Source organism: Salvelinus alpinus, chromosome 3 (genome assembly GCF_045679555.1).
Source record: "Salvelinus alpinus chromosome 3, SLU_Salpinus.1, whole genome shotgun sequence".
Classification (NCBI taxonomy): Eukaryota; Metazoa; Chordata; class Actinopteri; order Salmoniformes; family Salmonidae; genus Salvelinus; species Salvelinus alpinus.
The window spans coordinates 75393999-75416636 of NC_092088.1; the positions used below are offsets into that span (position 1 = coordinate 75393999).

General features: G+C 46.6%; 1 protein-coding gene across 1 annotated transcript in view; it reads left to right on the plus strand.

Moving 5' to 3' along the window:
- Positions 1-22638, plus strand: part of LOC139571330 (myocardin-related transcription factor B-like) — a 50983-nt gene that overhangs the window by 3889 nt on the left and 24456 nt on the right. Inside the window, exons 2-3 of the mRNA XM_071394115.1 lie at positions 11763-11851; positions 18617-18852. Of these exons, the coding sequence (XP_071250216.1) occupies positions 18699-18852 (154 nt within the window). The 5' untranslated portion in view covers positions 11763-11851; positions 18617-18698. The remainder of the gene's footprint in view (positions 1-11762; positions 11852-18616; positions 18853-22638) is intronic.

Here is a 22638-nt window from a genome sequence, read left to right on the forward strand (position 1 = left end):
AGAAGTGGTAGAGATACTCTTAATGATCGGCTATGAAAAGCCAACTGACATTTACTCCTGAGGTGCTGACTTGCTGCACCCTCGACAACTACTGTGATTATTATTATTTGACCATGCTGGTCATTTATGAACATTTGAACATCTTGGCCATGTTCTGTTATAATCTCCAGCCGGCACAGCCAGAAGAGGACTGGCCATCCCTCATAGCCTGGTTCCTCTCTAGGTTTCTTCCTAGGTTTTGGCCTTTCTATGGAGTTTTTCCTAGCCACCGTGCTTCTACACCTGCATTGCTTGCTGTTTGGGGTTTTAGGCTGGGTTTCTGTACAGCACTTTGAGATATCAGCTGATGTACGAAGGGGTATATAAATAGATTTGATTTGATTTTGATAATCGTGGGGAGAAGGGCCTTGGTCAGGGAGGTGACCAAGAACCCGAAGGTCACTCTGACAGAGCTCTAGAGGTCCTTTGTGGAGATGGTTGTCCTTCTGGAAGTTTCTCCCATCTCTGCAGCACTCTACAAATCAGGCCTTTATGATAGAGCTCTGATGAAACCAAGATTGAACTCTTTGGCCTGAATGCCAAGTGTCACGTCTGGAGGAAACCTGGCACCATCCCTACGGTGAGGCATGGTGATGGCAGCATCATGCTGTGGGGATGTTTTTCAGTGGCAGGGACTGGGAGACAGGATCGAGGGAAAGATGAACAGTGCAAAGTACAGAGAGATCCTTGATGCAAACCTGGTCCAGCCTGGACTCGAATCCAATTGAATGTCTCTGGAGAGACCTGAAAATGGCTGTGCAACGACACTCTACATCCAAGCTGACAGCGCTTGAGAGGATCTGCAGAGAAGAATGGGAGAAACTCCCCAAATACAGGTGTGCCAAGCTTGTCGTGCTTATTTCCAAGATGACATAGCAGTCGGACGTCTGTTTTGTCTTGTCCCGTCCCATGTATATATCGCTTTCTTCGTATATATTTTTAATCTCAATTTCCATCTACGGACTGAACATACTCTCCTGCAACCCATCTCACCCAATGTGGTACTGATCTGCAATTTTTTTTATACTTCAGAACCGGAATCCCCATCAGAAGCTAGCCAGCTAACTAGCTAATAGTCAGTTAGCCACTGCTAGCGGTCATCACTGTTAACTCGGACATCAGCCAGCCAGCCTCAGCCCGGTCAATTCCTGCCAGTCTGCACAGCGCGATATCCATCCAAAACATATCGGACAGCTTTTTCTCTACCACATCTCCGGATTCCTACCTCAAGCTCTAAACCTTTTACACACCGGATCATCGCAGCTAGCTAACTTCTATCCGAGTGGCTACTCCTGGCTAACGTCTCTGTCCCGAAGCAAGCGCCAGTTAGCCTGGAGCTATCCTCGAGCTAGGCCCATCTCCCAGCTAGCCAAAGAGGTCCATCAACCAATTCTTGGGCTACAATACCTCTTTTGCCAATTGGCCTGGACTCTTTACTGCCAACACGGCGCCCCGACGATCCATCACGACTGGTCTGCCGACGTAACTGTCCAAGGGGGTTTCAACAGGCTCTTCTTCCGTTGCGATGTCACCCGGAGGCCAATCTGCTAGCCTGCTTGCCCCGGCCCACTAGTTGTCTGAACCACCGTGTCTCCAGCACGCCTAACTACTCACTGTACCCTATGAACATTCGGCTACACATGCCTCTCCCTAATGTCAATATGCCTTGTCTATTGCTGTTTTGGTTAGTGATTTGTCGTATTTCACTGTGGAAAATGCCTGTATCGCAAGAATCGAGGTTCTGTTATGTTGTAACGTTTTACAAATGCAGCATCTCACTGTCTCTTCTCTGTCAGCCCAATGTCGAATCATGTCCCAATTGCGTGCCAACACATGCACAGAGGTTATCCACCAATCACAACCCTAGTCAGCCTCTCACAAATTGTAACCACTCCGGAGAAGTGTAACGGCGGTAAGAGTTCCACCAAAATGGAAAGTGAGGAAACCAGCTCAAATCAAGTCAAACTTTATTGGTCACATACACATGGTTAGCAGATGTTAATGCGAGTGTAGCGAAATGCTTGCAGCTCAGCCTCTCGTGAGGATGAAATCACCCCCAAAAAGGGCAGCAATGTTTTTTCAGTAATATGAAAGTGGTTCAGGTTTAAGTGGTCTGATGTTCAGCAAACGAATGTCTTGTGCAAAATGTGCCGAAAGAATTTCTACGAAAAGCAGCAGCACAACCAACCTCTTCCATCATCTGCAACTGAAACAAGCGGTGGAATGGGAGGAATGCGTGAGACTACGCAACGCCGATTCCAGTCGCCGATTCCCAAAACGTCTGCTAGAAGACAAACTACCAGAGCCGCATCCTTTTCAAACGTAATCCCTTATGACAAGAAAAGTTTGAGGTGGAAGGAGATAATGGATGCAGTGACCTATTACATAGCGAAAGATATGGTCCCAATCTTTACAGTAGAAAAGCCAGGATTTAAAAAGCTTCTAGGTACAGTTTACCACATATCAGCTGCCAAGCTGCAAGTATTTCATGGAAGAAGCCCTGTCGCGATTATACACTGCTACCTGCAAAAGAGTCGCAGAGAAGCTGGCTAGTGTTTTCTTATTTTTCCACAACAGCCGATCTATGGTCGAGCAGAATGGCAGGGCCATACCTAAGTTTGACAGTCCACTACATAAATGAAGACTGGAAATTGCTAAATGTCTGCCTCCAGACGCCTTACTTCCCCAATGATCATACGGGTGAAGTAATAGCTCAGGGTCTCAGTGACTCTCTGGCATCATGGAAGATGAGTGAAGACTGACAGGTGTGCATGACAACTGACAGCAGGAGCAACATGATAAAAGCATTGCGCTTGAACAACTGGACCCTCCTGCAGTGCTTTGGGCACAGGCTTCACCTCACCATCGGTAAGTGTGATGTTGGATAATTAAAGTGCATTCAAAAAAGTTATGTTCAGGCCAGCTGTAGGCTAATGTGTTAGTAGTTGTGTCATTCTTCCAATCTAATAGCAAATAACCATAGGCTGTTTTAATTTAACAAATTAACTAAATGAATACATTTTCAATCAAAACGATTATTTAAATTTCATATTCAAACAGCTAGTGGTCAAACATTCCCAAACAATAGAATAGACGTGTGTGTGTTTTGTGTTTTTCATTTGTTTTGCACAAATAGGCCTCGAGGCCTTGTATATTTTTTATTTTAACACAAATTCAATTAAGAATTATTTCTTGGCCTTTTTAAAAATTTGTTTAGAGAAAAACAAGAAATTGATATATATATATATCATGAATCATCCAAACCTAAAAATGTAGATATTACTTTTAGGCCATAACGCCCAGCCCTACCTTGAGTCATACTAAATCTCTACTCTGACTATTAACACTAGAAAAGCTGGGCATCTAGCAATCCAGCTCTGAGACAATGCATTCTAACAGTCTAATAAATACATTTAATATATGCTATTTAGGGTTTAATACCGGTGACCGGTATCCCGGGACTTCTTGACCAAGCTCCTTAATAATGATGGGTCCAGTGAACCAATAATATAGCCTACCAGTTTGCCACACTAAAGTAAAGTACTAAATATGCACGTGGGAATAGCTGCATGAAATGGACATATCCACTCTCTGACTTCATTCATACATTAGACCAGTCATCACAATGCTAGTAGCCTACCATATTTGGCCTACTCAACCTTAATGTCCTCAATAGAAACCATCACTTAATTGCATAATTTCTATAAATTGCATTGATGACTATCATGTGTAGGCTAGGCTACATATGCGACCTCTGGACTGAAGGCAATCTCCATTTCATGTTCACAAATCTCCAAACTAGCTTTGTGGACTTGGCAGAGGCTCCAAACTGCAGCTACTTACTCACTGTTAACAAAATGGCTGGTACATTGAGTCTACAAACACGCTTGAGGAAATAGACATTTACAACATTGTTCCATGATATTACTATAACGAAAGCGAGTGCACTGGTTTGACCTAGTCCGATTGGCAGGGATTTGATCAACCACGGCGCTACACATGGTTCTGAGTCTCCGCTACTAGGTTTATTTGCTTGTCTGTTCAGGGGAGATGTTTCCTGTGACAGTCACCACAATAAGCAGGTTCAGAAAGTAAAAACAGCCCCAACCTTCTGAAATCCCCCTGATAGCCAGATACAAGGGGTGAGAAAAGGGCCAACAAGCTGGCTGACATCTTTCAGTCAAAGGTAATCTAAAACAAATGTAATTTTCACTAGGCTGTACGCTAATAACCACATTTTAGTCCTACATTTAGGCTACATCAATGAAATAGTGTGGTGACTTTGACAGAACATTGAGTTGATTTTAAATTGTGACAAATTAAACAAGCACTTTAGATTCCTGTTCATATTCATCAATTTACAGTGGTATGATCATGTCAGATTGTTTTTGATGGCATTATATGCTTTTTAAATAGCATTTCCATTTTAGTTGTGAATTCCAGGATTTTACCGGTATGGTTGTGTTTTTTTCTGGAAGGAAAATGTGTCGATTTTTGGGACATTTTTAAAACCTGATGCTGTTAAAAATAATCATTTGGTTGTGTTTATGAAGATTTTAGGTAGGCCTACCATTACAATAGCAAAAAAAGTAAATTCATTACTGTAGGCTACATGTAAGGCCAGCATCCTGGGCCAGCATCCTGGAGTCGCCTCTTCACTGTTGACGCCTCTTCACTGTTGACGTTGAGACTGATGTTTTGCGGGTACTATTTAATGGATGCATTTACATTTCTGATACTTATTCTGCACTGTCTGTTGCAGATCATTATTCACCCATGTCATCCTATAATAATGTATTCAGGAAAACTTAAAGCGATCCGAGCGGCTATTCCTCACGCACCTAGGACCCATAATGCTTCAATAGCCTAAATATTTAACTTTTAAAATGTATTACCTTTTTATGTGTGGCATAAACACAACCAGTCACAATGTTTTCATCTGATTAGGCTACTTAAAAAATCTCCTTTAGCCTACCTGCGCACGTTCGTCCAAAATATAATTCCAGCATCCAAACTTGTGGAGTTGAAAATGAAAATCATTATACTGAAGTGCCCAACATCAGGCACTTTATTGATTGTGGTGCATTGGCACAGCAACCTGTTGATGGAAAATGCGTTGCAAACATTTTATATTATTATAAATATAGCATCAATGTTGAAAAATGTATTTCCACCTAGCTGATCATTGTCTGCAGCCGGCTCTGCTCGTAATGTAGGTCTATTGAAACCGTCAGGGAGAGCTGTTAGCTCTCATTACAGCCTTATTCTAAAATAATCCATAATCACAAAGCAAAAACAGGGTTTTAAAAATGGTAGCAAATTTATAAGAAATAAAAAAAAAACTGAAAAGAACTCTACTCAGTACTTTTTTGAAGCAACTTTGGCAGCGATTACAGCCTCGAGTCTTGACGCTACAAGCTTGGCACACCTGTATTTGGGGAGTTTCTGCGGATCCTCTCAAGCTCTGTCAGGTTGGATGGGGAGCGCTGCTGCACAGCTATTTTCAGTTCTCTCCAGAGATGTTCGATCGGGTTCAAGTCTGGGCTTTGGCTGGGCCACTCCAGGACATTCAGAGACTTGTCCCGGAGCCTCTCCTGCGTGCTTAGGGTCGTTGTCCTTCTGGAAGGTTCTCACATCTCCACAGAGGAACTCTGGAGCTCTGTCAGAGTGACCATCGAGTTCTTTGTCTCCTCCCTGACCAAGGCCCTTCACCCTCCCATTGCTCAGGTGGACAGCTCAAGGAAGAGTCTAGGTGGTTCCAAACTTTTTCCATTTAAGAAAGATGGAGACTACTGTTCTTGGGGACCTTCAATGCTGCAGAAATGTTTTGGGACCCTTCCCCAGATCTGTGCCTTGACACAATCCTGTCTCGAAGCTCTACGGACAATTCCTTTGACCTCATTGCTTGGTTTCTGCTCTGTGGGACCTTATATAGACAGGTGTGTGCCTTTCCAAATCATGTCCAATTAATTGAATTTACTGCAGGTGGACTCCAAGTTATTGAAACATCTCAAGGATGATCAATGGAAACAGGATGCACCTGAGCTCAATTTTGAGTCTATTGCGAAGGGTCTGACTACTTACGTTTTTTCTGTTTTAAATGTACAAAATATTATACAAACCCGTTTTTCCTCTTTGTCATTATGGGATATTGTGTGTAGATTTGAGGAAAACAACTTAAAAATATATATATATTTTAGAATAAGGCTGTGAAGGGGTCTGAATACTTTCCGAATGCACTGTCACTCACTGAGGTCAACTTAGGTCTCAGTCATAAATGAGTGAATAAGGATGATAGAACCAGACCCTTGGGATGCATGCTTGAGATGACTAACACCACAGAGACAGCCAAAGAAGATACTTGACAGATCAAAGAAGGTAGAGATGAAAGTGAGATGAGAGTGAAGTGGTTCTGCCTGCGACACATCAAACAGGTCACTGGATGATGACACACGCACACACATACACACACACACACACACGTGTCACCTGACAACAGTCTTGTTAGAAATAGGATAAGCTAGATTTGAGATTTTACATAATACTTCGTCAGAGCCTGAGGAAGCTAATATGGTTAGGAAAACAATAGTGAATTGTTTTTGCATAATGTGTTGTGATGATGATCTATTTAGCCAAACTTTTTAAAGCTCCTCTCCTCATCCCAAAAATGTGTCCTGCAATTTAGATTTTGAATGGCCATTTATCTCATTAAAACTTCTTCAGGACTGGTGGGTCCCCTGCGGGATGGTTGAGCTAATGTAGGCTAATGCGATTTAGCATGAGGTTGTAGGTAACAAGAACATTTCCCAGGACATAGACATCTGATATTGGCAGAAAGCTTAAATTCTTGTTAATCTAACTGCTCTGTCCAATTTACAGTAGCTATTACAGTGAAATAATACCATGCTATTGTTTGAGGAGAGTGCAGTTTTGAACATGAAAAAGTTATTAATAAACAAATTAGGCACATTTGGGCAGTCTTGATGATACAAATGTTTGAACAGAAATGCAATGGTTCATTGGATCAGCCTAAAACCTTGCACACTGATGCCATCTAGTGGCCAATATCTAAATTGCACCTGTGCTGGATAAATACATTATGGCCTTTCTCTTGCATTTCAAAGATGATGGTACAAAAAAACGTTTGGTTTTTTCTTTGTATTATCTTTTACCAGATCTAATGTGTTATATTCTCCTACATTCCTTTAATTTCCACAAACTTCAAAGTGTTTCCTTTCAAATGGTACCAAAAAAATGCATATCCTTGCTTCAGGGCCTGAGCTACAGGCAGTTAGATTTGGGTCTGTCATTTTATGTCAACACAGACTGCTGTGTTTATTATGGAGGGAAGCGGTTATCAGATGTTGATTTCTTAGTCCGTGCAAAACAGGTTCTGCACCAATCATCTGATTCTAACCTCCACATCAGTAATCTGAACCACCCAGCCCATTTTTAAATAACCTCTTAAACTTAGTCTCAATGAACTGTAACCTGTAGACCCCAGTCTTTGTATTGCTAGATGCCATCACCTCTTCAGTTCTGCCTTCTATTTTCTCCGTTATTATGACATGGCCTCATGGGTCACAGACTAGGATAGGTTTGTTGTGACATGGCCTCTTGGGTCACGGACAAGGGTAGGTTTGTTGTGACGTTGCCTCATGGGTCACGGTCAAGGGTAGGTTTGTTGTGACATGGCCTCATGGGTCACGGCCCAGGGTAGGTTTGTTGTGACATGGCCTCATGGGTCACGGACGAGGGTAGGTTTGTTGTGACATGGCCTCATGGGTCACGGCCGAGGGTAGGTTTGTTGTGGCATGGCCTCATGGGTCACGGACGAGGGTAGGTTTGTTGTGACATGGCCTCATGGGTCACGGACGAGGGTAGGTTTGTTGTGACATGGCCTCATGGGTCACGGACGAGGGTAGGTTTGTTGGGACATGGCCTCATGGGTCACGGACGAGGGTAGGTTTGTTGTGACATGGCCTCATGGGTCACGGACGAGGGTAGGTTTGTTGTGACATGGCCTCATGGGTCACGGACGAGGGTAGGTTTGTTGTGACATGGCCTCATGGGTCACGGACGAGGGTAGGTTTGTTGGGACATGGCCTCATGGGTCACGGACGAGGGTAGGTTTGTTGGGACATGGCCTCATGGGTCACGGACGAGGGTAGGTTTGTTGTGACAGGGCCTCATGGGTCACAGACGAGGCTAGGTTTGTTGTGCCTACCTGTCTCTCGAAAATAGAAGTGCCACTAACAACAGCCACTTTCAAGGCAAAAGCCTAGCTTGTTTGCTCTTAACAAAATTGCTTCAAGTAGGAGCGTGCTTACTGCTTTGGATTGGATTGAATAGATTTTTTTTAAATGCTGCAGCTGTATGGCAGGAAACAGCCAATCTGGCCAGCTGGCTGAGGGAGTGGAGCCAAACCGAGCAGACCCTGACTATAGTGAACTCTATGACATAAGCCATAATAACGTCAGCTGGCATTGGCCTTGTCTCCGGTCATTTTTGTTGGCCTATTTACATCACAGAGAAGCCAAATGCAGTAGCTTGGATTGGGAATGAGGGTCAATACTGTCCACAGCACAATATACTGTGACTGGGCTGTGACTTGATGCAAAGGGACTGGATATATTTCTGGGTATTTACCCTGACTGAACAGAGGAGAGAGGACTGGGTATTTACCCTTCCTGAACAGAGGGGAGAGGACTGGGCAGTTACCCTGACTGAACAGAGGGGAGAGGACTGGGCATTTACCCTTCCTGAACAGAGAGGAGAGGACTCGGCATTTACCCTGACTGAACAGAGGGGAGAGGACTGGGTATTTACCCTGACTGAACAGAGGGGAGAGGACTGGGTATTTACCCTGACTGAACAGAAGGGAGAGGACTGGGTATTTACCCTGACTGAACAGAGGGGAGAGGACTGGGTATTTACCCTTCCTGAACAGAGGGGAGAGGACTGGGCAGTTACCCTGACTGAACAGAGGGGAGAGGACTGGGCATTTACCCTTCCTGAACAGAGAGGAGAGGACTGGGCATTTACCCTGACTGAACAGAGGGGAGAGGACTGGGTATTTACCCTGACTGAACAGAGGGGAGAGGACTGGGAATTTACCCTGACTGAACAGAGGAGAGAGGACTGGGTATTTACCCTGACTGAACAGAGGAGAGAGGACTGGGTATTTACCCTTCCTGAGAGCAGAGGACTGGGCAGTTACCCTGACTGAACAGAGGGGAGAGGACTGGGTAGGAGGGGAGACTGAACGGAGGGGAGAGGACTGGGTATTTACCCTGACTGAACAGAGGGGAGAGGACTGGGAATTTACCCTGACTGAACAGAGGGGAGAGGACTGGGCATTTACCCTGACTGAACAGAGGGGAGAGGACTGGGTATTTACCCTGACTGAACAGAGGGGAGAGGACTGGGTATTTACCCTGACTGAACAGAGGAGAGAGGACTGGGTATTTACCCTGACTGAACAGAGGGGAGAGGACTGGGTATTTACCCCGACTGAACGGAGGGGAGAGGACTGGGTATTTACCCTGACTGAACAGAGGGGAGAGGACTGGGTATTTACCCTGACTGAACAGAGGGGAGAGGACTGGGTATTTACCCTGACTGAACAGAGGGGAGAGGACTGGGTATTTACCCTAACTGAACAGAGGGGAGAGGACTGGGTATTTACCCTGACTGAACGGAGGGGAGAGGACTGGGTATTTACCCTGACTGAATGGAGGGGAGAGGACTGGCTATTTACCCTGACTGAACGGAGGGGAGAGGACTGGGTATTTACCCTGACTGAACAGAGGGGAGAGGACTGGGTATTTACCCTGACTGAACAGAGGGGAGAGGACTGGGTATTTACCCTGACTGAACAGAGGGGAGAGGACTGGGTATTTACCCTGACTGAACGGAGGGGAGAGGATTGGGTATTTACCCTGACTGAACAGAGGGGAGAGGACTGGGTATTTACCCTGACTGAACAGAGGGGAGAGGACTGGGTATTTACCCTGACTGAACGGAGGGGAGAGGACTGGGTATTTACCCTGACTGAACGGAGGGGAGAGGACTGGGTATTTACCCTGACTGAACGGAGGAGAGAGGACTGGGTATTTACCCTGACTGAACGGAGGAGAGAGGACTGGGTATTTACCCTGACTGAACAGAGGAGAGAGGACTGGGTATTGACTTATGTGTTTTTAGATACTTAGCTGATCTATGACCTCCTCTGTGTAATGAGGAAGGGGCAGTGTGTGTGTGTGTGTGTGTGTGTGTGTGTGTGTGTGTGTGTGTGTGTGTGTGTGTGTGTGTGTGTGTGTGTGTGTGTGTGTGTGTGTGTGTGTGTGTGTGTGTGTGTGTGTGTGTGTGTGTGTGTGTGTGTGTGTGTGTGTGTGTGTGTGTGTGTGTGTGTGTGTTTGCTGTGCTCTTGACATACAGGCCTGTCATATTGTTTCTTTGAGTATTCTGGAGAACTATGGTTTTGTTAATTAAGGCTGTAGAGATTGTGATATTATGCGATATTACAATATATTATTTGCTAAGTTATGTTAACTGTTAGGCCATATGTCTCCATCCTGCGTCTGTATGCCCATAGTTGGTGATATGGACCTGATCGTTCCTTTACGGTAATCTGTTTTACACACCCTCATGCATTATCATGCACAGTACACTTAAACCATTCTTGACTTTGCACCCAACAACCTTCAGCCTTGTGAAAACACAAAACAACAGTATTTTAAAGCTGAATTGTAAACACCAAACACATTTCTATACACGCTATGCCTATAATCTCCATAGCCATCTACCATTAGGCGTAGCTAGGTTTCGTGTGGGTTTCCCTTTGATGAACACATGGTACTCGTTGTTAATGCCTGTAGCAGAGTAGAACAGCATACACGCAGGGCCTGCCTGACCATCTGCAGGCGGGTAGGAGCGCGGTTGACATTTACCACAGTGTCTAGTCATGCATGACGTTTGTTTTCTTTCTGCGAGAACCAGGTACATCCCTCTGTTTTGAATGTAAACAAACCTGTTGACCTCAATCTACAGTGGTCGCTGTGGTCAGTCACCAACTGTGCTCCTGCAGTGCTAAAGGTTTTGTGCATGCTTACTGTTTTATTACAGCCCAACACTAAAACACCTCCTGATTCAATGATCACCAATACCTTGAGTTGAGTCAGGTGTTTTAGCATGACTTGCGCGCACACACACTCTGTCCAGGCTTGTTGCCATTGGCAACCTATGATTTGAGGAGAGTGCACTAGAAGCTCTGTAGCTTAGAAACTGAGTCCTGCAGTGTTTTTGTGTCTTGTTTGAACTGGTTGGTGCTGCTGTCACAGGGTTGCCCTTCCGTGAAAATTCCCTCGTGTCTGAGAGCTTTACCCGCTATCGTCTTTCCTTCTCTCTCTCTTCTCACCTCCGGAACATCCCATCGCCACAGAGACCACAACCTGGTGTTGCTATAGCAACCACCGCTTGCCGCCACAGCACAGTCCCTGTGTTTCCTTGCAGAGCCTTCCTTAAGCCTCTATTTTTGGCCCCATATAGCCTACAGTGTTCATGACTTTCTGATTGATACAAATCTTACGAAGGTTTGTGGTAAAGATCTTCAACATATTCAGATTTGCGCAGAAGGCTTTCTTTGTTCTCATTGAGCGTTAGCGTTAGTTGTAGTTTGTTGCAGAATGACATTTTAAATGATCTCTGTCTTCTCCTCCCAGGTCTGTCTCCATGGCTTAGTGTGCTGTACCAGCTGGACCCAGATAGAAGTCTCTCTTCCTCTCCTCCTTCAGCCCTTCTTCCAGTGGTGGTAAGGAATAGCATTATGACATAACGTTGCCGTAACAAATGGAACTAAATTGACATTGTGACTTGGCAATATTTTTACTAGATAATTATTTAAAAGCTTGTCAAGACTCCTCTTGGGCTATATAAGAACCTTTATCTGAACTGTATAACTGTATTCCGTTGTCTAGCAAGTAGTAAAGTTAACAACCCATGGTAGAAAATTCCCCTACTACCATTCAAATAGAACGATTACATCAACCTACATGAGTTGGTTCCATTGATATCAAGCCTAAGTCGGATATGAATGGCCAACTACTTGAATCTGGAGGATAGGTTTGTTTTCCTCCCCATGTGTTTCATGGACTCATTCGTGTTTCTTTTTCTTTTTTTCCACCCCTTTTTTTCTCCACAATTTCGTGGTATCCAATTCTTAGTAGTTACAGTCTTGTCTCATCGTTGCAACTCCCGCACGGACTCGGGAGAGGCGAAGGTCGAGAGCCATGCGTCCTCTGAAACACAACCCAACCAAGCCGCACTGCTTCTTGACACAATGCACATCCAATCCGGAAGCCAGCCGCACCAATGTGTCGGAGGAAACACCGTACACCTTGCGACCTGGTCAGCGTGCACTGCGCCCAGCACAGGAGTTGCTAGTGCGCGATGAGACAAGGATTTCCCTGCCGGCCAAACGCTCCCTAACCCGGACGACGCTGGGCCAATTGTGCGCCACCCCATGGGCCTCCCGGTCCCGGCCGGCTGCGACAGAGCCTGGGCTCGAACCCAGAATCTCTGGTGGCACAGCTAGCACTGTGATGCAGTGCCTTAAACCACTGCGCCACCCGGGAGGCCCTCATTTGTGTTTCTTACTAAAAGAAACAGAAGTTCAAGTGAAAACTAGGAGCTGAATCTGACACTCAACAGCCTTTTTTGAAATGTTCTTCCTCAAACTCAAAACCAGCTGTGGGCTGCACTCACTCCTCTCTGTATGGCACCACACTGGAACGTTCACAATTTGTTCTATTGTGTAGAATAGGCACAATTCTCTATGGAGGAAGACGTAATGTGGAGTTGGGGATCATGTCAGCTCTTCATTAAATTGATCTGATTCTTCTACAGTCAGAACATTGCACCCCGTGACCCTAATATGTTTCCAGTCCCCCTGCACCTGCCCCGGTGACATAACACCTTGAATAACCAGGGCCTCAGTATAGAGTAACATTTAATTTAAACTGAACTGTGTTTTAACTGGCTCCGGTGGTGAGTTTGACTACCTCTTACAGTTTGGCTGAGGAGAGGTGGGAGACGAGTGCTGACGAACCAGATTATATGAATGATCTTGTCTGTTGGATATCAGTGTGACGTCAACTTACCAACATTACGACCAGGAATACAACTTTCCCGACGAGGATCCATTGTTCGCACCACCACCCAGGACATTGGATCTGATTCCAGAGGCCGACTCAAAACAATGTCGCTGCAGAAGAGGTAGACGGAGCGGCCTCCTGGTCAAACTTCGAAGGCGTGCACACCACCCACCGCTTCCAAGTATATTACTCGCTAATGTCTAGCTTCTAGATAGCAAGTTAGATGAAATTAGGGCAAGGGTTGCCTTCCAGAGAGATATCCGGGATTGTAACATTCTCTGTTTCACGGAAACATGGCTCTCTCGGGATATGTTGTCGGAGTCGGTACAGCCACCGGGATTCTTTATGCGTCACGCCGACAGAAATAAACATCTCTCTGGGAAGAAGGGCGGGGTTGTATGCTTCATGATTAACGACTCATGGTGTAATCGTAACAACATACAGGAACTCAAGTCCTTTTGTTCATCTGAACAAGAATTCCTTAAAATCAAATGCCGACCATATTATCTCCCAAGAGAATTCTCGTCGGTTATTATCACAGCTGTGTATATCCCTCCTCAAGCCGATACCACGACGGCCCTCAAGGAACTTCACTGGACTCAATGCAAACTGGAAACCATATATCCAGAGACTGCATTTATTGTAGCTGGGGATTTTAATAAAGCAAATTTGAGAACAAGGCTACCTACATTCTATCAGCGTATTGATTGTAGCACTTGTGCGGGCATGTTCTTGGGAGCCTCAGAGAATAACATCGATTTATACGCTGACTCAGTGAGTGAGTTTATAAGGAAGTGCATTGGCGATGTTGTACCCAATGTGACTATTAAAACCTACCCTAACCAGAAACCGTGGATAGATGGTGCAAAACTGAAAGCGGTAACCATTGCATTTAACCATGGAAAGATGACTGGGAATATGGCAGAATATAGACGGTGTAGTTATTTCCTCCGCAAGGCAATCAAACAAGCGAAATGTCGGTATAGGAACAAAGTGGAGTCGCAATTCAACGGTTCAGACACGATACGTATGTGGCAGAGTCTACAGGCAATTACAAAATACAAAAAGAAAACCAGCCACGTCACAGACACCAACGTCTTGCTTCCAGACAAACTAAACACCTTCTTTGCCCGCTTTGAGGAAAGTACAGTGCCACCGACGTGGACCGCTACGGGCTGCGGGCCCCCCCTCTCCTTCTCCGTAGCCGACTTGAGTAAGACATTTAAACGTGTTAACCCTCGCACGGCATCACTAGCTGTGTTGACCAGCTGGCTGGTGTGTTTACGGACAAATTCAATCTCTCCCAGTCTGCTGTCCCCACATGCTTCAAGATGGCCACCGTTGTTCCTGTATCCAAGAAGGCAAAGATAACTGAATAAATGACTATCGCCCCGTAGCACTCACTTCTTTCATCATGAAGTGCTTTGAGAGACTAGTCAAGGATCATATCACCTCCACCTTACCTGCCACCGTAGACCCACTTTGATTTGCATACCGCCCCAATAGGTCCACAGACGATGCAATCACCTGCACACTGCCCTATCCCATCTGGACAAGAGGAATACCTGTGTAAGAATGCTGTTCATCGACTACAGCTCAGCATTAAACACCATAGTACCCTCCAAAGCTTATCATTAAGCTTGAGGCCTTGGGTCTCAACCCCGCCCGGTGCAATTGGGTCCTAGACTTTCTGACGGGCCGCCACCAGGTGGTGAAGGTAGGAAACATCTCCACTTCGCTGATCCTCAACACTGGGGCCCCACAAGGGTGTGTGCTCAGCCCCCTCCTGTACTCCCTGTTCACCCATGACTGCGTGGCCATGCACGCATCCAACTCAATCATCAAGTTTGCAGACGACACGACAGCAGTGGTAGGCTTGATTACCAACAATGACGAGACAGCCTACAGGGAGGAGGTGAGAGCACTCGGAGTGTTCTGGCAGGAAAACAACCTCTCATTCAACATCAACAAAACAAAGGAGATGATCGTAGACTTCAGGATACCGCAGTGGGAGCACCCCCCTATCGACAGGACAGCAGTGGAGAAGTTGTAAGTTCCTCACCGTACACATCACTGACAAACTGAAATGGTCCACCCACACAGACAGTGTGATGAAGAAGGCGCAACAGTGCCTCTTCAACCTCAGGAGGCTGAAGAAATTTGGCTTGTCACCTAAAACCCTCAAAGTTCTACAGGTGCACAATTGATAGCATCCTGTTGGGCTGTATCACCGCCTGGTACGGAAACTGCACCGCCCACAACCGCAAGGCTCTTCAGAGGGTGGTGCCGTCTGCACAACGCATCACCGGGGGTGAACTACCTGCTTTCCAGGACACCTACAGCACCCAATATCACAAGAAGGCCAATAGATCATCAATAACGACAACCACCTGAGCCACTGGCTGTTCACTCCGCTATCATCCAGAAGGCGAGGTCAGTACAGGTGTATCAAAGCTGGGGCCGAGAGACTAGAAAAACAGCTTCTACCTCAAGGCCATCAGGCTGTTAAACAGCCATCACTAACGCCAATTTAATAATATTTACATATCTTGCATTACTCATCTCATGTGTATATACTGTATTCTATACCATCTATTGCATCTTGCCTAAGCTTCTCGGTTATCGCTCATCCATATATTTATATGTACATATTCTTATTCCATCCCTTTACTTAGATTCATGTGTATCAGGTAATTGTTGTGGAATTGTTAGATATTACTGCACTGTCGGAACTAGAAGCACAAGCATTTCGCTACACTCGCATTAACATCTGCTAACCATGTGTATGTGACCAATAAAATTTGTTAAAGTGCAGTGTGTGTGACTGTGCATATTAGACGTACTTGTGGGGATACCTTTTGGTCAGCACATATGATTTAAAACAGGGTTGGGGAACTGTGATGGGGTGGGGGGCACAAACAAACAGAACTCATCATGAGGGGCCGCAGTGGCTCCACTGACTCTTGTGTGGGTGAGACTGCTGGGTCTCTTAGCAACAGTGGCTACGTTCAAGTCACTACTGTGGATCAATGTTCCCGCTTATTTTTTTCAGGCACGGAGCAAATTTTTGTTCTTGTGAGCGAAATGTTTTGTGCAACTTCCGGTGAGCATTCACAGTGAACACTGAGGCTGTACCCTTAGTTTCAGACAGTAGTCAATAGGCCATTGTGGCTATTTTAGCATAATGTAGGCCTACCAACAAAACCAATGGAGCAAATCCCATAACATTTTCACATGGAAATAGCTTTTGATGCAGGCCTACATTGCACAAGACTTTTAAAAACGTTTTTACATTATGAAGGGCTTGACGTTAATTCATGATTTTTTTACTTGGATTTTTTACATGGGCAAATTAGGTGACTGTAAATTGCATTGCGTTGTATTGTGTCGTATGATGTAATCCCAGACTCAATCTTGCAAAGTTAGTTGTGTTTTGGTTTGTTGCATTGAAAAGGGATTGATATCATGTTGATTAGATCACAGAAGAAACGTTGATCTATATAGTGCAAACTAATGGGGTGAACTCAGTGAAGTTCAGCCTCTTGCGTCTGCGCGGCCTGGCATTACTTCTGGAGGAGGTGCGCGGCCTGGCATTACTTCTGGAGGTGGTGCGCGGCCTGGCATTACTTCTGGAGGAGGTGCGCGGCCTGGCATTACTTCTGGAGGAGGTGCGCGGCCTGGCATTACTTCTGGAGGAGGTGCACGGCCTGGCATTACTTCTGGAGGAGGTGCGCGGCCTGGCATTACTTCTGGAGGTGGTGCGCGGCCTGGCATTACTTCTGGAGGAGGTGCGCGGCCTGGCATTACTTCTGGGGGAGGTGCGCGGCCTGGCATTACTTCTGGGGGAGGTGCGCGGCCTGGCATTACTTCTGGGGGAGGTGCGCGGCCTGGCATTACTTCTGGGGGAGGTGCGCGGCCTGGCATTACTTCTGGAGGAGGTGCGCGGCCTGGCATTACTTCTGGAGGAGGTGCGCGGCCTGGCATTACTTCTGGAGGAGGTGCGCGGCCTGGCATTACTTCTGGAGGAGGTGCGCGGCCTGGCATTACTTCTGGAGGAGGTGCGCGGCCTGGCATTACTTCTGGAGGAGGTGCGCGGCCTGGCATTACTTCTGGAGGAGGTGCGCGGCCTGGCATTACTTCTGGAGGAGGTGCGCGGCCTGGCATTACTTCTGGAGGAGGTGCGCGGCCTGGCATTACTTCTGGGGGAGGTGCGCGGCCTGGCATTACTTCTGGAGGAGGTGCGCGGCCTGGCATTACTTCTGGGGGATGTGCGCGGCCTGGCATTACTTCTGGAGGAGGTGCGCGGCCTGGCATTACTTCTGGGGGAGGTGCGCGGCCTGGCATTACTTCTGGGGGAGGTGCGCGGCCTGGCATTACTTCTGGAGGAGGTGCGCGGCCTGGCATTACTTCTGGAGGAGGTGCACGGCCGCGCACGCAGCTTACAGGGAACATTTGCTCTAGACCATGTATGATCATGTTTACTATTATCCAGCAGATGTAAACAATAAAGATATTCGATTATTTAAATGATTGCACTGAAGGAACTGACTGCAAAGGAATGAAGAGAGACATTTTTCTATCCATGTAGAGCATCAACAAGCCTCGAGATTCACAGAAAACCCCAGATATGGTCAGCAGTATGGTGTTGGTTACAGATAACTTTTGTTTTCACAACAACCAAAAAAAATGGAGTGTGAGAGTCCATGTATAGCCATGTACCCCACTTTACCGATACGCTCGTAAAATCTTTGTCCTTTAAGTTGGTACATTGGTTGGTATGTTGGTGCTGGTTCTGAGTCCAGAGGCGAGGCAGAGAAAGGATGTTGCTGCATAGTGCCATGCCAATACCAACATGTCAGGGTTGTTCCACTTAGCTGTAGTTGGATGTGGTTTGAAATGGCTGATGGTGGAACGGGAGCCATCCGTCATACGCTGGTTATGAGGTTATTGGGAGCTATGGTTACCCAACTGTTTGTTTTGCTCCCCCTAAAGCAGTTCCATTCCCACTGTTTCAAGCCACCATCATGACGTGATTTCCAGATTATAAGGCAGTAGGGGAACTCTGGATTTGATGCATTCAGCTTCTTTCTTATTATGACTGTTGTTTAAAACAATTATTTCACTCATACACATGCATCACTAGCTCCTAAATGAATAACATGGGTAGAGAGCTCTTCCAGATGGTAGATTCTATATTAGACCTTCCATACCACCACGCCCAGTAGGTTGAAGAGTCATACCATTGATGCCAACCTGGTAATCATGTTGAGTTGAGAAGAACACTGTTATCCCAGGGCATGTTGTAACATTCTTCACTGATTTTAAAATGCAGTAGTAAAAGTTGATTCTGCCTTTTTCATCGCTTCCCTGTTCTTTGTGTCTTGTTCAAATAAACCTGGATCCTCTTCTCTCTTCCCATGCAGATATCACGTGACATCACCGTGGGACGATAACTGCTCCTGCTGGTTGCCAGGGAGACTCCTGACCCCCAGCCCCCCTGTGGAGATGGAGCACCAGGGGCTGCTCGGAGCAGAGGGGGATTGTGGGATGTTGGGTCTGCTGGTGCCCAGTCCCCAGAGTGAGGCGGTTACCCATGAGCTGGAGGAGCTGTCCCTACAGCCCAGTAACAACCTGCCCCCCCTCAATGAACGCAAGAATGGTGAGTGGGGAGGAAAGACACACACACACACACACACACACACACACACACACACACACACACACACACACACACACACACACACACACAGTGAAACAGACTCAGTGGTTATAGTCAGTCATTATAAGGAATCGGCTGTCTAGCATGCATTGCAGGCTAACCATTACTCACACAGCCCAGTTGTTGTTCTGGCAGCTCTATGGGTCTGGCTAAGGCACTGATGAATGAACACATGATTACTAGGTTGAACAGGGCTTTAGAAACGCCATTCTGTTTGCCAGGTCCTAATGACAGCTTAGATGGCTTAAATGAGAATTCCACCCCAAAACGATCTCTCATTAGTCCATTGTTGATATAGTCCCACATTTTTTTTGCATGTCAGCAATAGATGATATATATAAACTCAGCAAAAAAAGAAACGTCTTCTCACTGTCAACTGTGTTTATTTTCAGCAAACTTGACATGTGTAAATATTTGTATGAACATAACAAGATTCAACTGCTGAGACATAAACTGAACAAGTTCCACAGACATGTGACTAATAGAAATGGAATAATGTGTCCCTGACCAAAGGGGGGGGGGGGTCAAAAACAAAAGTAACAGTCAGTATCTGGTGTGGCCACCAGCTGCATTAAGTACTGCAGTGCATCTCCTCCTCATGGACTGCACCAGATTTGCCAGTTATTGCTGTAAGATGTTACCCCACTCTTCTACCAAGGCACCTGCAAGTTTCCGGACATTTCTGGGGGTATGGCCCTAGCCCTCACCCTCCGATCCAACAGGTCCCAGACGTGCTCAATGGAAGATCCGGGGTCTTCGCTGGCCATGGCAGACCACTGACATTCCTGTCTTGCAGGAAATCACGCACAGAACGAGCAGCATGGCTGGTGGCATTGTCATGCTGGAGGGTCATGTCAGGATGAGCCTGCAGGAAGGGTACCACATGAGGGAGGAGGATGTCTTCCCTGTAACGTACAGCATTGAGATAGCCTGCAATGACAACAAGCTCAGTCCGATGATGCTGTGACACACCGCCCCAGACCATGACGGACCCTCCACCTCCAAATTGATCCCGCTCCAGAGTACAGGCCTCGGTGTAACGCTCATTCCTTCGACGATAAACGCGAATCAGACCATCACCCCTGGTGAGACAAAACCATGACTCGTCAGTGAAGAGCACTTTTTGCCAGTCAAATCAAATCAAATCAAATTTTATTAGTCACATACACATGGTTAGCAGATGTTAATGCGAGTGTAGCGAAATGCTTGTGCTTCTAGTTCCGACAATGCAGTAATAACCAACAAGTAATCTAACCTAACAATTCCACAACTACTACCTTACACACACACACAAGTGTAAAGGGATAAAGAATATGTACATAAAGATATATGAATGAGTGGTGGTACAGAACGGCATGGCAGATGCAGTAGATGGTATAGAGTACGGTATATACATATGAGATGAGTACTGTAGGGTATGTAAACATAAAGTGGCATAGTTTAAAGTGGCTAGTGGTACATGTATTACATAAAGATGGCAAGATGCAGTAGATGATATAGAGTACAGTATATACATATGAGATGGGTAATGTAGGGTATGTAAACATTATATTAAGTGGCATTGTTTAAAGTGGCTAGTGGTACATTTTTACATAATTTCCATCAATTCCCATTTTTAAAGTGGCTGGAGTTGAGTCAGTATGTTGGCAGCGGCCGCTAAATGTTAGTGGTGGCTGTTTAACAGTCTGATGGCCTTGAGATAGAAGCTGTTTTTCAGTCTCTCGGTCCCTGCTTTGATGCACCTGTACTGACCTCGCCTTCTGGATGATAGCGGGGTGAACAGGCAGTGGCTTGGGTGGTTGTTGTCCTTGATGATCTTTATGGCCTTCCTGTGACATCGGGTGGTGTAGGTGTCCTGGAGGGCAGGTAGTTTGCCCCCGGTGATGCGTTCTGCAGACCTCACTACCCTCTGGAGAGCCTTACGGTTGTGGGCGGAGCAGTTGCCGTACCAGGCGGTGATACAGCCCGACAGGATGCTCTCGATTGTGCATCTGTAGAAGTTTGTGAGTGCTTTTGGTGACAAGCCGAATTTCTTCAGCCTCCTGAGGTTGAAGAGGCGCTGCTGCGCCTTCTTCACAACGCTGTCTGTGTGGGTGGACCAATTCAGTTTGTCCGTGATGTGTACACCGAGGAACTTAAAACTTTCCACCTTCTCCACTACTGACCCGTCGATGTGGATAGGGGGGTGCTCCCTCTGCTGTTTCCTGAAGTCCACAATCATCTCCTTTGTTTTGTTGACGTTGAGTGTGAGGTTATTTTCCTGACACCACACTCCGAGGGCCCTCACCTCCTCCCTGTAGGCCGTCTCGTCGTTGTTGGTAATCAAGCCTACCACTGTAGTGTCATCCGCAAACTTGATGATTGAGTTGGAGGCGTGCATGGCCACGCAGTCGTGGGTGAACAGGGAGTACAGGAGAGGGCTCAGAACGCACCCTTGTGGGGCCCCAGTGTTGAGGATCAGCGGGGTGGAGATGTTGTTACCTACCCTCACCACCTGGGGGCGGCCCGTCAGGAAGTCCAGGACCCAGTTGCACAGGGCGGGGTCGAGACCCAGGGTCTCGAGCTTGATGACGAGTTTGGAGGGTACTATGGTGTTGAATGCTGAGCTGTAATCGATGAACAGCATTCTCACATGGGTATTCCTCTTGTCCAGATGGGTTAGGGCAGTGTGCAGTGTGGTTGCGATTGCGTCGTCTGTGGACCTATTGGGTCGGTAAGCAAATTGGAGTGGGTCTAGGGTGTCCGGTAGGGTGGAGGTGATATGGTCCTTGACTAGTCTCTCAAAGCACTTCATGATGACGGAAGTGAGTGCTACGGGGCGGTAGTCGTTTAGCTCAGTTACCTTAGCTTTCTTGGGAACAGGAACAATGGTGGCCCTCTTGAAGCATGTGGGAACAGCAGACTGGGATAAGGATTGATTGAATATGTCCGTAAACACACCAGCCAGCTGGTCTGCGCATGCTCTGAGGACGCGGCTGGGAATGCCGTCTGGGCCTGCAGCCTTGCGAGGGTTAACACGTTTAAATGTTTTACTCACCTCGGCTGCAGTGAAGGAGAGCCCGCAGGTTTTGGTAGGGGGCCGTGTCAGTGGCACTGTATTGTCCTCAAAGCGGGCAAAAAAGTTGTTTAGCCTGTCTGGGAGCAAGACATCCTGGTCCGCGACGGGGCTGGTTTTCTTTTTGTAATCCGTGATTGACTGTAGACCCTGCCACATACCTCTTGTGTCTGAGCTGTTGAATTGCGACTCGATTTTGTCTCTGTACTGGGACTTAGCCTGTTTGATTGCCTTGCGGAGAGAATAGCTACACTGTTTGTATTCGGTCATGCTTCCGGTCACCTTGCCCTGGTTAAAAGCAGTGGTTCGCGCTTTCAGTTTCACGCGAATGCTGCCGTCAATCCACGGTTTCTGGTTTGGGAATGTTTTAATCGTTGCTGTGGGTACGACATCGTCAATGCACTTCCTAATGAACTCGCTCACCGAATCAGCATATTCGTCAATATTGTTGTTGGACGCGATGCGGAACATATTCCAATCCGCGTGATCGAAGCAGTCTTGAAGCGTGGATTCAGATTGGTCGGACCAGCGTTGAACAGACCTGAGCGCGGGAGCTTGTTGTTTGAGTTTCTGTTTGTAGGCTGGAATCAACAAAATGGAGTCGTGGTCAGCTTTTCCGAAAGGGGGGCGGGGGAGGGCCTTATATGCGTCGCGGAAATTAGTATAACAAT